Source organism: Strix uralensis, chromosome 9, assembly GCF_047716275.1.
Source record: "Strix uralensis isolate ZFMK-TIS-50842 chromosome 9, bStrUra1, whole genome shotgun sequence".
NCBI classification, from domain to species: domain Eukaryota; kingdom Metazoa; phylum Chordata; class Aves; order Strigiformes; family Strigidae; genus Strix; species Strix uralensis.
Window position 1 is genome coordinate 1,088,489 of NC_133980.1, and position 16,315 is coordinate 1,104,803.

General features: G+C 44.1%; 1 protein-coding gene across 17 annotated transcripts in view; it reads left to right on the forward strand.

Moving 5' to 3' along the window:
- MBNL1 (muscleblind like splicing regulator 1) overlaps positions 1-15,886 on the forward strand; it is a 104,074-nt gene extending 88,188 nt beyond the window's left edge. For 12 of the 17 annotated variants that reach the window (XM_074878343.1, XM_074878356.1, XM_074878341.1 and 9 more), the window contains 6 exons: positions 36-89; positions 959-1,112; positions 6,555-6,590; positions 7,287-7,381; positions 10,684-10,758; positions 12,504-15,886. In XM_074878343.1, the coding sequence (XP_074734444.1) occupies positions 36-89; positions 959-1,112; positions 6,555-6,590; positions 7,287-7,381; positions 10,684-10,740 (396 nt within the window). In that variant the 3' untranslated portion in view covers positions 10,741-10,758; positions 12,504-15,886. The remainder of the gene's footprint in view (positions 1-35; positions 90-958; positions 1,113-6,554; positions 6,591-7,286; positions 7,382-10,683; positions 10,759-12,503) is intronic. The other 5 variants (XM_074878347.1, XM_074878348.1, XM_074878352.1 and 2 more) reach the window with 5 other exon arrangements.
- The last annotated feature ends 429 nt before the right edge of the window (positions 15,887-16,315 follow it).

A 16,315-nucleotide genomic window follows, 5' to 3' on the forward strand; every position in this document is an offset into this window, starting at 1 on the left:
CATTGCCATCATGTGCTCGCTGCCTGCTAATTAAGACTCAGTCGGCTGTCAAATCACTGAAGCGACCCCTCGAGGCAACCTTTGACCTGGTACTATGACCTTTCACCTTTTAGCTTGGCATGTAGCTGTATCGTAGAGTCGAGTTTGGGGTTAACGTGTAGAAATGGAACATCCCCGGTTCCCCCCCCCCCCCCCCAACCCCAACCCCATCCGCGGGGCGCAGGGGCAGCCGGGCCAGGCTGTGCTGGGCCAGGCCCCCCAAAGCCAGGGCTCCAGAGCGGGACCCCGCCGCCCCCGCGCCCCACCGGCCCCCTCCCTTCCCGTTCCCCCGCCCTTCCCGTCCCCTCCCCAAGGGTCCCGCGCAGCCGGCGGCGGGCGCAGGGTGCGTTGGCATGGCTTCATGGCGCGGAGGTGGCCCGGGGGTGCCGGCATGCGGCGCGCGCTCTGCATGCCCGGGCAGGCGCTGGGGCCCAGGGAGTGGGTTGGCGCCCGCGGCCCTGCCATCCGCTCCGGACGGTGACTATTAACATCGCTTCTACGTGTTGATCCTCATGGAGCTAGCAGTGCTGCTTCCCCCTACCCCATAGCCTCGCTCCTGATCGAAACCCTGAAGCTTTACAGTAGCGTAATGTTTATGCCGGTTCCTAGAAGGGACGGCTCCGACACGTTACCTGTGCCGCTGTAATGGTAGGCTAAAGTAGTGCTCCCTCGTAAAGCTTTGACCTCGCCTTTTATTTGGTAGTTAAGTCTGCTATGCTGCTTGCTTGCTCATGGATAAACATGGTGCTGCCTGGTTTTTTTGCCTTCTACTGATTTTTCTTTTTTCCTTTCTCTCTTTCCTTTTCTTCTCCGTCCCTCCCATCCTCCTCCACACCCCACACCCTCCTTTTTTTCTTTTTTTTTTTTTCTCTTTTCTTTTTTTTACTGGACTTTATTTTTATACCCATCCACCATTCAGGGAATTCCTCAAGCTGTACTTCCCCCATTACCAAAGAGGCCTGCGCTTGAAAAAACCAATGGTGCCACTGCGGTCTTTAACACTGGTATTTTCCAGTACCAGCAAGCTCTTGCCAACATGCAGTTACAACAGCATACAGCCTTTCTCCCACCAGGTAAGTGCCTCTCGTTTGCCTTTTTCTGGGGAGGGAGAAGGGGGAATTCTGGAAAACCACTAGGAAATAACGGTTTGTTGCTGGCGGCAAAGGTGCAGAGGCCTTGGCGCGGCGGCCGCGGGTGCTGGCTGCGGGCAGGCTCTCTGCAGCCTGCGGCACCGCGGTGCCGGGCGAGGACGGGCAAGGAGGTGCTGCCCGCGGGAAGGCTGGCTTCTCTCTCCTGCTCTCGGAAGCTGGGTGGGTGTTTTTCCGGTCTAACATACAAATCAGCGTCACGCTCTGTCATCCCAAATCAGAATTTGAAATCTTCTCTCTCCTTGCTCTTTCCCTCGATTAACTTCTCTTCTTTATGCATCTCTTAAGCTGTTGTATTTGTTTCTCTTTGCTGTAAGACCCCTTTGCCTTCATGTGCTTAGCAACAGTTGTTCAGTCACACACTGAAGGTTTTGATTTTAATTATGGTGCAGTGATCATAAAAGGCACAGGCAGGCAGTCTCGCAGATAGGCTAATCAGGAACCTACACAAGAAATCAAGGTCCAGGCCTCTACCACTAAAGCGTCAGGGCTGATTTTGAACTAAGCAGAAGCACGGTGCACTTGTTCTTAGTCAGGAGTGATCAAATCTACACTCATCCTAGTGTAATTGCTGAAGAGTTGGTGCCTGCACTATTAACTTAAGCGAAAATCCCTTCAGAGGACAAGCGATGGGACTTCAAGTCGGAATATTTGTTTTGGTTCTGCAAACAGCACTTTGTGAAAAATTATCTACCTAGTGTGTCATGGGAGTTTATGCCTATATGAACACAACTGAGTTAGTTTTTTACATATGAACCCAATTTAAAACAGCGCTATCGTTCTAGGAGGTATGTAGAGGGCATCTGATAGATCTGTACTCAGAAAATTGGAAGGAGCCTGTGCGGACAGCCCTTCGTAATGCAGACTAGTTGAGGGGAGGAAAGAAGATACAGCTATTCAGTCTTTATCCTAAACGTTTTTGGCAAGTGTGTTCCCAGCAATTCGGTATAATGCCTTTACCACTCTTTCTTGATCTGGCATACAACCAACAGGTATAATTTAAATGGCACAAAAATCAGTTGCTTGGTGTAATACATTGTAGTAACTTACTTAGGTTCCAAAAAGGCATTGCAGCCACTGAAATATCTTGGTAAAAGCTTGTTGCTAAGCTTGTTGGAGTCAATAGGAGGATGATAGAATAAGCTTTAGATCAGATCCCTGGTCCACATACTAAAATCCATATAAAAATGCTTATGGAATCACAGTCCTTCCTGTAGATATTAAACAATTTCACAGATTTGTTTTGGCAAAGCGTAACTGATGTAGTTAGTAAACCACTCAATCTTCCAGCTGCCATTAAATCAGTGAGGGGCTGGATGGTTTCTGGAGGTACTCGAGCTCCTTTGGATCACGCCCTTTGAACTTAGAAACGGGGGTTATGGTTCATGCGTGCCAGACCCCGTTTTTGCCCTCTGTCACTGACCGGGAGCTTTCACATCGGCACTTGTACACAACCTACCTCGGCTCTTCCTCTGGCAGATCTGTCCTGGGACCTACAGGAGTTTGTGCAGAGGTTCTCAATGCTTCATTTGACCTTTCTTGACCACCGAAGTTTAGCATATGTTAAACAAGGAAAGCAAAGGATTTTTTAGCATGAGCTACTATAGATTCTCTTTTTTATATTTTTCAGATAGCAGCAGTTTGAGGTTTTCAGTAATCCAGTACTTTTCCAAAAGTTTGAGAATTTTATTTGCCACTTTGCCCTTTTTAGTTTTCCCCACTTAAAATTAACTAGTGTCAGCCCCGTTGGTGCACAGTCATCTGGGACTAGAGTTTCTCCGTCAGTCCCTAAGAACCAGCGGGAGAGCACAGAGCGTGGTGCCCTCAGCTGCACTGCCATGGAGCAGAGGCAGGTTAATTCAGTGGTGTCCGAACGAAGTGACATTTTTCAGGTTCAGACACCCCAGGTGTAATTACTGAGATGTGTTCTCAGCTGCTTCAGCTGTGGAGTGGGAAAACGCAGCAAGTCTGGCGGGCAGGACACTCACAGAGCCGCCACGGGGTCGGCATGTGCCCCCATGGAGGATCTCGGCAGCACCCTCCTCTCTGCAGGGTGCTTCACTCTTGACGTTTCACCCTGGAGAGTTTTCCACTCATGTCCCAGACAATCCTGGACACCTCTTCTAAATTGTAAGGTGTAATTCTAGCTGCCTGTAGGCCAGGGCATGTGAAAGCAAATGAAGGGATCGTCAGTGCCAGGGGTGGACACTGGCACTCCAGCACACTTTAACTGATGAAATGCTCTGAGAAACTCATCTTGCCGCTCTCAGATAAAGCTCCCTCTTTGCACTGCTCCCCTCTTGAGGTCTCCCAGGAGGCCTGGCTGCTGGGAGCTGTCCCCAGACTGAGAGGGGAGTCTAAAAGGTGTTGCAAGAAAGAACTGGGAACACTTGTGGTGTTGGCTAGCTGAAGTAAGTGTAGTCAGTCTGCTGAGTGAGGAGACTCTGCACGACTTACAAGATGTTCACGGCTTGTTTTGGTACGTTGGTCCTGGCTGCTGGCTCCTGACGCCACGGCAGGCGTGCGGGCGAACGTTCCGCTGTGGGGCTGTGCACTCGCAGAGCACCGGTTACTGGGTGCTCACCGCTGCTGCACACGCTCTTTGTCCTGCAGTAACCGTGAGCTGGTGGGGGGTGTTTGTACGTGCGGACAGAGAGCTCCTACGTGCAGCTACATGAAATTCCTGCCCTGGTGCTTGTTACCATCGTGTGCCACGGCTCACTGTCTCCTCAGCTGTTCCTGGCCTGTGCCTGTCAGCCGGGTGACCAGCCAGTCTTTGGGCAGCGTAATCCTCCCGAAGAAAGGGCTCAGGGTGTAGGATACCCCCAGGAGCTGTTGTCCTGATGCCCCTGCAAGGGGCAGAGCTGCAGCAGGGCAGCTGAGCCACGTCACCAGCCGTGGAGAGGCTTCAGCCACCTCTGCCCTTAACGTGTCGCGGATTTATTTAGTTACTGCAGCTTCAACACCAGGGAGCTCCCGCACTCGTCGTGGGGATGCAGTCAGTGCGCAGATGCTTTCCTAAAGCGGTGTCTCTGTAAGCACCTTCCTCCCCGGGGCTTCTGGGTCTGTGTGAAAACACTGCTCTCCTCCAGAATGTTAGGGAGGGAAGGATCAGGCACGACTGTTCACCTCGGCAGGAGTGCTTGTGCTGTCTGTGGTGATACTTTTAATTAAGATTTAGTAGATTGAACAGAATAAATAGACTGAGGGGAATCATACAAGGGAGAGAAGAGAAAAAAAATATGCTTAAAACACCAGTAAACCTAGAATATTTATAAAAAATACCTTTATTCCACTGCAGAAATAATCTGGTTGTGAAGTTATGATCAGTTAAGTGAGCATATCCTTGAATTAAAATTCTGCCTTGTACTGAAAAGCTAGGGAACATCTGAAACTGCACATTTATTATTCATGCATTCTCATTAATCAGTCAAAGCTTCTGAAGTCCGGAGGAATATTAAGGTCATAGCAAAAATTATTTTTACTACTGGTAAGAGGGTCATACAGCATTATATCTTCATATTTGCAAGTTATTGCACCCTAGCTAGTATTTTCATTTCTGCCTTATGTTCATTTGCTTCAATTCCCTTTCAAAACTGTGTGCACTGGTTATAATGGTAATGATGAGAACTCAGACTAAAATTCTGAGCTGAAAAGCTTTACAGTGGTATTTTAGAGTCATTATGAATATTTAACTCGTCTTTAGCATGTAGACATAATTATGCATGGAGTGACATAATATTCCTGATCTAATGAAGTATGTGCAACCTTATAAATAGTGCACTTCTGCACAGAGACAGAGCTCAAAGGTTCTTCTCTGTAACCTCATTAGCACCATAGCAATGTCATGAGAGGGACCAAGAAAGCAGTTTTACTTACTGCATGTACTTTATAGCCAAATTTTGCTCCATTTTTTAATCTTGCAAGTGATCCCATTGGCTTCAGCCATGATGTGTACATGGGGAAGTCAGAAAAGCTGCCCTTCTTTTAACCTTTCTTTGTGAATATTTTCAGTCTCTTCCATGACACAGAAATAGAAGAGTAATTAGGAAACATGATTATGCCCTTTTCTTTGTAGTGTTACAGATACAGTGATGACAGAGAATAACCTTGTCCCCAGCAGTAATTACACCGACTGACTTTGTCCCTGCTTAGTTAAATGCTCTTGAGATTGTGCAAGCCACCAGAGTGCTTGGCACGGGCTAAAACGATTTCCTGTCCCCCGTTACGGTCACGTAATGTCAAGGGAGCAGCATTGCTGTGGCTCCCACCACCAGCCTTCTAGAATGTGTTTCCATCTCCACTGCAACCTCTGTTCCCAGGTTTCACAGCTTATTTCAGTTTCTGCTGTGTCAAGCATAATTAGCAGTGTTCATAAATGTTACTCATTAAATAAAAAAGTAAATCGTTTATTAAAAATGGATATTCTGAAATATCAGTACGTATTTATCTGTCATATTGGAAGCAAACCCAGAAGATTCCGAGTTCAGTCTGGTGGAAGGCATTTTGCTCTGTAAAGTTAACAGAATTACCAACTTAGTGGTATTTTAAAGATGATACCATAATGTTCCTAAAAACACCGCACTGCTGTTGGCTCTCTAGTTGCAGGGCAAAATTCCCAGGTGCTGTCACTGTAATTATTTTTGTGTAGCTGAAAGAGATTTGCAGGTTGTGAGCCCAGACACCAGCAGCTTAAAATACGTCCCCTAACATAGAAGCAAATGCTGAACAAGTATTCTGAGGTGCTGCCATGAGCTGTGTGGGAGGCTGTAGCTGCTCGGTCACGCCGCTGGGCTGCGTGTTGAGCAGACAGACCAGAGGGCAGCCAGGGTCACTTCCATGCCACCGGCAGCTCACTGGGGTTGTGCAGATACGACAAAAGTCCTGCATGCCAGATTGGCCCGGGTTTGCCTAGATGTTACCTAAATATTGGAGCAGTCCAGGTGTGGCTGATGAAACAGCATAGGTCAAGTCATCGCTCCACCCCAGCCTGCCTGAGAAGGGCCCGGCTGACAAGGCTGGGAGAGGAGAGGTGTCAAAAGGCAAAAAGATTTAAGACTGAAAGAGTTTTAAAATAAAGCTAAGGAAGCTTTTCCTAGCCATGCTAATATTCCACGGTGCCAGAAAGGCAAACAGGATGCACCAGCACACAGTTCGGTCAGCTCCTTCCCCTTCACTGAGGACTAGTTCTAATGGATCACTGTGCTATTGTATCGTTTGATTGTGCTGACAGTTACATGCCACTGTTCCCATAATAACAATTTTTCTTCTTTGTTCAAATGAAATTTCTAATGACACGTGTGATGGGTTGTTTTAATTCTTTTCCCTTTCCAAATCCACCTTCCTGTTGCAATGCATGATGGGCAGGCTCAATATTGTGCATGACACCCGCTACAAGTGTTGGTAGGTGCCAGCTTTGTTTCTTGATTATCTTAAACCTGTGGTGCAGCTCACAGACCCTCAAAATCCACTGCTAGATTTTAACGTATAGCTCTTGTGCCAATCCATCTCCCTTAGCCTCCTGCACTAACACCTGTCAATTAAATGCAATTGTTTTATTTAATTGACATGGACACATAGACGTTGTTAATTTTGTATAGCAGTTTGTTGAATTGCACATTGTTTCTTGGTGGATTTTGATTGGACTATGAGTTCCAGTGTTTAGAAACTATCTTGTGTTAAATAAAGACTGTATCTTACCATAGCCACGTAGATGTATACTGTCCTTCAACAAGATTAATTTCTGTTTGCAGTAAATATTTGGGTTGAATTTTTAAAAGACAAAAATTTGTAAATATAAGGGCATTTAAAAATTCTTCTGTTGATTTTTGTATTGAAATGGTTAAGCTTGTTTGTGTCGATTTTCTTGATTTGATGGTAACAAGCATTTTCCCCTTTTTTTCTCTTTCATTTCCCTCCCCTCTTTCTCCCTGGAATGTTGTCCTGCTTTGCACTGTGATTGCATGTCACGCGCTGGCAATGATGTCTCGGGCTTTTTGCTGTGATAAATACCATGCTCAACTCCTACCACATGTCGCTCTGGTTCCCATACTGCTACACTCTTCTGTATGTTTGCTTATATGATTTTCCTTCCGAAAGTTCCCATGGTGCACGGTGCTACGCCAGCCACTGTGTCTGCAGCAACAACATCTGCCACAAGTGTTCCCTTCGCTGCAACAGCCACAGCCAACCAGGTTTGCTAATTTACAGCTTTGTTCCTTACAGACAACTTGAAATTGGTGCTTTTAATGAGCATGGGGGTTTTGATTCTACCTCTTGTTGGCCTACACATTCTCTCTGAGACCTGCAGCACAGTTTAATAAGCCTTTATCCATGCTCAGAAGGTGCTGCAGTTCCATTTCTGATGCTAAAAATAATTGATAATAGAGTTTCTGACTCAGTCTTAACATTTATGGGCCACGCTGCTTATTTCTGCTCTCAGAGATGTATAGAGGAAGGGATAATACACGGAACCCATTATTTATTTCTATTTCCTTGAAGCCAACAGTTCCTTTTAGTGCAGAACTCCAGTGAAAGCCAGTAAAACCTTTGTGCAGAGGGGTTGCAGGATCACAGTTTTAAGTCTGAATTTAGCAGTCTGAACATGTTCTGACTCTCCTCTTCCAAGAGCAAAACAAAAACGTTGGAGCATGGGCCACACAGAAGCTTCTTTTAAACCTTTGTTTCAGCTTGTGATTCTGCTTGGAAATGGCCAATTACTTGTTGCCGTAGACAGACTTCAGTTAAGAAAATGTCCATTAGAGTCTGGTTTTAGTTCTAAATAGCTGCCCCGGTTGTTGCCACGTTTGGATGTGTTTCAGGAATAGAAGAATAATGTTTTGCTAAGTAAGTAATTAAAAGTCCTCCCAGAAAAGGCAGAAACGGTGCTCTAAAGATGAGTACCAGGGGCCAGAGGAGCTGCAGTCCCCACACGTACCAGCTGGAGCTGCCCCTGACAACGGAGCGTGGCCTGTTGTCTTTACCTAGCTGGGTTGTCAAAAATGCAGATTTCTGCAGTACATCTGGCTGTAAGTGCAACAGTAAACACTTTTTAAAGAGCGTCTTGTTCCTCTTACAAAAAAATATTATTTTTTGAGATTTACTAGGAAGTTAGAATTGCCTGTGCCATGAAGCCTTCAGCTCTGGTCGAATATGCAGGCATTGCTCTCCACTCCCTGGGAGTCACACGTGTGCCTTTTAGAAAAGGGAACTAAACATTTTCTTCAGCATTTTGCAGGTGTGGTTCTGTACGTGTAATTAATTCTGGAGGTAAATGTCAGTTTTTAAGGCAGGCTCACCTGACATACTCAGCTCCCTGAGTGGTTAGAGCTAACTCCCTGAACAGTTCCCAGGTCCCGTTGTGAAGCTGTCGGGTCTGCAGCTGGGGCTGGGCGTTGGGCAGTGGTGCCTGTGCCCGGCTGCACGTCCCGCTCTGAGCGCGGCGCGGATGGCGCTGCCCTTCAAGCCTTCCCACCTTTGCCTCTTGAGCGCTGCCGTTTTGTACTGCGCCCAGCTGTACGTTCTTTGTTAACCCATATCTCTCAAAAGTGTTATTCCAAAAATTACACTATTGCAGTGATACACAGGCATGCACCATCCCGAGTCTCAAAAGGGACCTCGGTATTTTACAATTCCAAAAAATTACTCAGGTTAGTCTGCTTAGCAGGTAGCTCTTTCTGCTCTTGAGAAATGTTTGCTGAATGACCATGTCACTCATGGGTTTAAACTAGCATAAGAATTACTTTGTGTTTTGAAAAGCTAGTTTATCGGTAAGACTGCCTCTGCATACGTGTCACTTAAGCAAGCAACCCCTGTATGCCCAAAGCATCTTAATATTGTCATTTATTGCACAGTACAGTTACTTTTAAGTGTGTCTTTATATCCTCCGTAAGTCCAGACAGTTGTGAGGGCAAGCCAAGCCACAGAAAAGCATTATTATTTTTTAAAATCATCCTCTCTAAATAACCATGCACTTTCCCAAATAGATAATAGGGAAACTTTCTGTTGTAGAATCTGATCATTTCATGCATATCCTCCCTGGAGCCTCATAACACACTTAGTACAGTACTGCAGCCAAACCTCAATATATACATATATGACCAATATATGTATATACTATGTGAGCAATGCTGGAATTATTTAATGCCACACGATGCAATGTGCATGCATGCCAAAAGTCTTAAGATCTGGCCCTTCATCTTCATTGACTGGTGTTGAAGGTCCTTGGTATGTTCCGACAGCACTATCCCTGATGCTTCTACACACTTGGGTGCAACAGCCTGTCCTGCAGCAGTAGAAAAAAATGGTATGAGAAGCTTCATTATGCTTGAAGCACATTTCTGTACAAGTTGGCAATGTTGTAGAGTTGTGTGGAGTTGCTAGGGGAGGTGAGGGCACAAGGGGTGGAAGAAGCGACACCAAGACCTGTAAATTATTTAGTTAAGAATCCTCCCCATTCCCTTTCTTGTGCGGGTTAACAGGTTGGCCTTAGATCAGGAAAAAGAGTCTTTTCAAGTGCAACAGCCGTTTGTGGTCATACAAATCAGTTTTGTGTCGTATGCCCCAGCATGTTTCCCTGCACGTGGGCGCATCTGCCGGCTCCCTTCAGCCGCACACAGGGTGCTGTCTGTAATTCAGGGCCACTCGCGGTTCCTCCGCGCCGGCCCGCCCCGGCACTGGCCCTCCTCGGGGTGCTGGCCCTCCTCAGGGTACTGGCCCTCCTCAGGGTGCTGACCTGCGAGGCCTCTTAGGGCTCGCTCTCGCACGCCGAGGGCTTCACCCACGGGTGGGACGCAGAATATGAGTTTGTCATTTGTACTGCTGGTAATCTACTCTGATTTTAATACTCTTTTTTTTTTAATGGGAAACTGAGTTGATGGGCCACTTCAAGAGAGCCACGTACTAAATTCTGTTTACGCAGACAAAGATTTTGAGAATTGTTTCACTGCTTTGGGGAGTCTTCGCTTTTCCGCCGGTTGGCCGTGATGCCCGCAGCGGCCATGGGAAGAGCAGGCAGCTCTTCCGACAGCGGATTTTCATCAGCTGTGAAAATCAAGCTCAGGGCATCTTAGGTTTGGCTTTCAGAAACCAAGATGGTGGAAGCAGTGAACACTTCGCAAAATCAGACTGAAACAAGGCCGCTGTAGAATTTATCATTTTAAATGATACACTGAAAGCACAGAACTTTGTGTAGGCCAACAAAAAGGGCTATTTTCAATTACTGCACTGCATGACTTTGGTAGATTTTAACTTCTCTTATTTCCTAAACAACCAATAATACTTATTTATATTTGCCAAGTAGTACTTAACACAATGTTTTCCCGTTCTAAGTTGCTATTGTAGCACTTCAGTTGACTTTAACTTATAGTTACAATATAAAATCCACCAACTCACAGCTGATCCTCACTTTTCCAAACTTATGTTCTATAGCAAAATGCTGTGTCTCTGGGTTGGCTCCTTGCACGTGTTACTCATTGTTTAAATTTTTTACCTATAGATACCCATAATATCTGCCGAACATCTGACTAGCCACAAGTATGTTACACAGATGTAGACATTTTGTCATCAAACAGTAAGTTCCCAATGTGTTGTTCTTGTGTTTTTCTTACCTTTGTGTGTGCATAATTTGTCTTTTTCAGGGGCAGAATGTTTTTATTTTCTTACTAAGAAAACTAATATGGGGGAAGAGACTCTGACCCCACTGATGTGCCATCCTTGTCTGAGTGGAGATACCGTAGTTAGTGACCACCTTAGCTAGTGTGTCAGACCAGATGTCGGTATTAGTTTGTACATCTCCACACAGCAAAACCAGAGAGCCTAAAACCAGTTTCACCTTTTGTTTGTAAAGGGTGAAGGCTCCAGCACTGACGTGAGCCGAGGGGCAGGTCTAGGGGGGAATTGGTTATGTTAAGCTGCCTTTAGGAAACGAATTTTAGATCTCCAGATTTGGAAAGCCAGCATCTCTGAAAATACAGGTTTAGTCGCCGGCCTAGCTGAAGCCTGATCCCCCTTGCCCGCAGGTTGCCAGGCTGTGGTGCGTTATGCCCAGTACTTTCCTGGCGTGGGTGCTGTGGCGAGGAGCGGTCCCCCAGCGCAGGTGCCGTTTGTGCCTGCATTGTGTCGGTGGTGATGGTAGACAGCCTACGTCAGCTTTTTGACTGTAACCTCTATCCCGCGTAGCTCGAAACCTGGGTTTGTGTGTCTAAACTTGATTTTTTTTCCCTGTACCCTCCTATGAGTAAACTGCAGTTTCCAGCCCGTCACTAAATTGCCTGTTGCCATTAAAACCGCACACAGCGCGTCACCTTCCCTAGGATAGCTGGCGTTTGTGTTACCTTCCTCTCCCTTGCACTCCATTTCTGCTGTGGTTCTTACTGAATGGCCCAGCCAAAATGGAATTATTCCTTATGGGGAGGATTAACTGATTTGCCACGCTGGGTTTATAATAGTAGTTAGTCCTTTCAGCTGAGCATAAACGTTGTTAAAGTGCTCGAGTGACTCAGGTGGGACAGCTCTTCTCTGCAGCCTAAACTCGCTAGCAGGCTTCCCTCTGCCATCAGCAGGGACTGGGGTGTCCCCGGTTCAGAGACCACCCTGAGGTAGGGGAGGACTCGCTCTCTAGAGGCGTCTCTCGAGTGACAGGCAACAGAGACCAGAGAAGTAGCTACACTGGGTGGGCAGTTGAGGAAGAAAAATTACTTGGGAACAGAGGGCCCATATTTCTAAGGATGTTGAGGTGCCTCTCCAATAGCAGTTGGGCTCCCAGGTTTTACAGGGGCAGCAGGGCCTGGGAAGAGAGCAGGGGGCAGGGGACTGCTGGGCAGCGCTTGGAGGGGAGCTGCCTCCCCAGGCCTGGGCTTTGGGGTCAGGGAGGCTGCCCCCCAGATTTGATCCCACGGTGGGGGGCTCAGGAGGAGCGGGAGGCTGGTGTGTTGTGCGCTTGTGTCACGGCAGAATTCGGGTGTGAAGTGAATCACAGAATCACAGACTGGTTTGGGCTGGAAGAGATCTTAAAGTCCATCCAGTCCCAACCCCCTTCCCCGGGCAGGGCCACCTTCCAGTAGCCCAGGTTGCCCAAAGCCCCGTCCAAGCTGGCCTTGAACCCTTCCAGGGAGGGGGCAGCCACAGCTTCTCTGGGCAGCCTAAGTGAATGTGTGTGGCGGGGACATCACCGAGGGGGGATCCCACTGGGGCTCGGGCACAGGCTTCCCCCGCACTCGGTGGCAGATTTCTCCATTGCAAGTGTAAAGTTTGGGCTGCTGCAGTGCTAAGAAAACTTTACAGCTGTGTTGAAAAGGCTTGATCTTTCCTTTCTAGATCATAACTAAAGAGAAACGGACAGTGTGTTTGGGTTGAGAAGAGGACAAGCTCATTAGCCATAATGTATATACCGTCAAGCAACACTCGGAAACTCCCTCAGCAGTAAGACATCACACATTGCATGTTAACGAGATGAAACGAGAACTTGGAAATCCACTGCACACTGTTGCCTATATACTTTGTACATTTAATTGATATTTGTGCTGAGGTGATCTTATTGTCTAAAAACTACAGCATTGTCTATCTTTTCTAGCACAGAAGTATGCATATGGATTTGAATATGCATATGTAGTCTATTTCCTACATAATCATGTACGTCACCTTGAAAAGACAGACGATGGTGTAACCATAAATCTATTATGTATTGGTACGTCTGTAGACCAAGATATAATTTTTTAAAGTAAGTTTATTTCTTTCAAGGTTTACAAATAACAAAGGTGCACCTTGTATTTAAAATTGCCATTATAGATGAGAGCGTGCATGCACAGTAATTTTTGTTTAAGAGTAATATTTTTAATGTAATAGATTGTAAGAAGTGGTAAGAGAGGTATCTGACAGATGAATGTGCCAAGCAAAACCACAACTGTGTATATTTTAAAGCACATCAATGGCTTTAAGTACCATGTTGTTAAGGATTCTCATGAAGTGCCATAGACTGTACATCCAATTAGAGTATTATTTCTGCAGTGTTATTTTCAGAACCACGTTTTCACTTACTTTATTAGTACTGATCAGTCAAAGGGCACCATTCTGTTTCAAACCAAAGCTGTCTCAGAAATGGCCAACTATTCCTTACAGTAACAGTAGACAGCACAAGAAAGATACTCTAGCCGTACAAATTAACCCTTACTGGACATATATATAAACTATTTTAAGGCATTGTAGTGTAATATTTATGCATATTTTACTGTATAACATGATATACGAAAGGGAAGAGCCATTTCTGAGACACAGTAACAAATGTTTGAGGAACTTCTTTTGCTTCTATTTATAGCCTCTGTCGAAAGTCAAAAGGACTATAAATGTTTTGCAGAGATGGGTTTCACTTCATCAAAGTCACGCTTTACATGGTGACTCTAAACAAAGACGAAAGAAGCACTGACATCAGATGCATGACAAACCAAAATATGAAAAAGCGGACATGTTAATTAGTGTAGAAATTGGGTGGGTTAAATACTTGGGTGAGTTTTATATGTGATTTTTTTGTTCAGATTAACTGCTTATAGCCTTAGAAAGCCTTTACAAAATAAAAACAAAAAAAATAGATGTGCATTCAAGTTTTAAGAATGGATTCATCCAAAGGAATTCCTTTTTGTGGTTTGGATGTTGCAGCTAGTAAAGGATATTTTTGCTCTGTTCAGCAAAGTGCTGAAGTGGGGGCCAGGTCACTGGTAGCGTAGCGTGGAGTGGAAGAAGCGCGAGTTCGGTTGTAGAACTCTCCATACTTCCAAGTTTACTGCGAGTTTTTATGCTTGAGAGAGATGCTTTATAGTATAAGAATGATGTGTTGATTTTACTGATTGTACTGTACATCTATTAAAGCCTTAGATTATTACATTACGGGTTAAAACCCATACCAATGTAATTTCAATCGTGTTAAGAAAGTATAGGTGACTTCACATGTTATTGTAGTTACTTAACATTATAGAATATTACTTATTTTTTTCTTGTTAAAAGTGTAGTTTTTGTTTCTTACATTTATTAGATTGTTTTCATTTTCTATTACCAGTTGAATACCATTTCAGTTTATAGAATTTTGTTTTATTAGAGTTTACTGATGACTTTTTCAAAATACAAAAAAAAAGTAGTTTTCTTCATAACATACTCAGTTTTAAATTTACATGTAGTGTCATATGAGTATTCGTATTATTGTTAACTAAATGATTTATATTTTACTGATTTAATATTACAATGTAAGAATGTCAGTCATTGTTAGTTCTTGTCTAGTTTTCATTAAAAGAACAAAGATCTTTTATATGGATATCTTATAATTATATAATCATTGCTAAGTAAGAAGTTAAGTTGTTGCTATCGCAACAATCCTGGCAGACAATTGAGTAATATTTTGATGATTTATTTTGTTTGTAATTAGTTATTATGAGAAAATCTAGTTCCTAGATATTAGAAGAAAATTTATTTTCTACTGTATCCATTTCAAATGTTAAAATATTGTTTAAATATTTTTTGAAATCCCTGAATATCAGGCCTTGTTATAAATAAGCTGCATAATCAATAGATCAAGGGACTTTTTGTTGATAATCCAAATACTCAAAGTTTACGTAACAAGAATTATAGTGTGTGTGTGCAAACTCTTGAGGGTTGATTATGCTGCAGTTTAGCATGTGGGAACGTATAGAGAGAAGGTTGACTTTTTGCACTTCTGTATATAGTCAAAAAAGAGAGAAACCTGTATAATAGTAAGATCTTATTTTGAATAAAAATGTCTATAATTACAAGGAGTTTTGTTAAGGCTAATAAAATGACAGGCTGAACAAAATTGCTTGCAAAAGTGGCACAGAGTTAGCACTCCATACCCCTTCAAAAAAGTTGCTTTGCTTTTTGTGGACAGCTTGTAGTTTGCCAGGATTTTTTCAGCTGGAAAGATATGCCATCCTTCCAAGATCTCATGACTGACAAAAGCTCCACTGGTTCAAATCTGCCTGAAAATCATTAATAAAAAAAAAAAAAAAAAAACAGAAAAAAAAAAGAAAAAAAAGCAGGTACTTCAAACCATCAAGGTGAAATCATGGATCAAATATTCCGTACATTATTCAAAAACTACTGCATGTTTAAAGTATCAAAAAATATATTAAAGATATATGCTATTCAAACCAGTTTCTGACAATTTCAGTGGTTTATTGTTCACAAAAAGGATTCTTCAAAACAAATACTGACTTTCACAAAAGAGTTAAATCATGAACAGGCAAACCAAACAGCACACCGTAGCTGTAGTTGTTATGTGATTATTTTTTATTGCTGTAGTGGTCCTGTTCTTTTAGCAGGTGAAAAAAAAAGCCCTGGGAAATTTTACCGTTTTAATGGAAAGCGTTCAAGAAACCTTGTCATGATGTATGCCAAAGCTGGAAGAAAAAGTGATTAGGCCATTACTGTATCTGATCTCTCCAGTACTCACACTGAATAATTAATGAAGTTGCACTTATTTGCAACCCCGCAACTTTCATCTGCTGAAAGGACAGATGTGCTTGGTTTTACTATTATGTAATCACAGACTTACTTTTTGCTTGTAGTTGCTCCAAATTATGTACTCTGTCCTGGGCTGCAATTTGTTTTTCTGCTTATTTTATTATTACTGCTATAGTTGACCTTGCTGTATGGAAAAAATAAAGTGAAATTGCCCTAATAAAAGTTCTCTTTCTTAATTATGTTTTTCTATATCAGGTTAAAAACCACACCGCCTGCTTTTGTACACATTTTTAATTTTATCTGCACGTTTGACTGAAGGGATATAATTTATTTGTGGGAAAAAAGGGCTGGTATTGGGCTTTTTTCTTCCACAGCGCATAGTGTGTTAAATACACGGGATATATATTAAGAATGCCAAGTGTACGTGATATTTGAGTTAAATCCAGAGGATAAAAGGCATCAGGATGCCACGGATCCAGCCCCAGCTGTTGTTACCCTCTTTGCAGGTGAGGGAAAGGGACCCTCAACATCTGCCCCGGGGCCCGCGGCAGGCAAACGGGGTGCAGCAAGGCGGCGGCTGACGTTAGAGGGAGCCCCGTTTCCACGCGTTAGTCTCCCTCCAGTAGCCTCCCACAAATCGCTCCGATAGTCAGACTTCCCAGCCA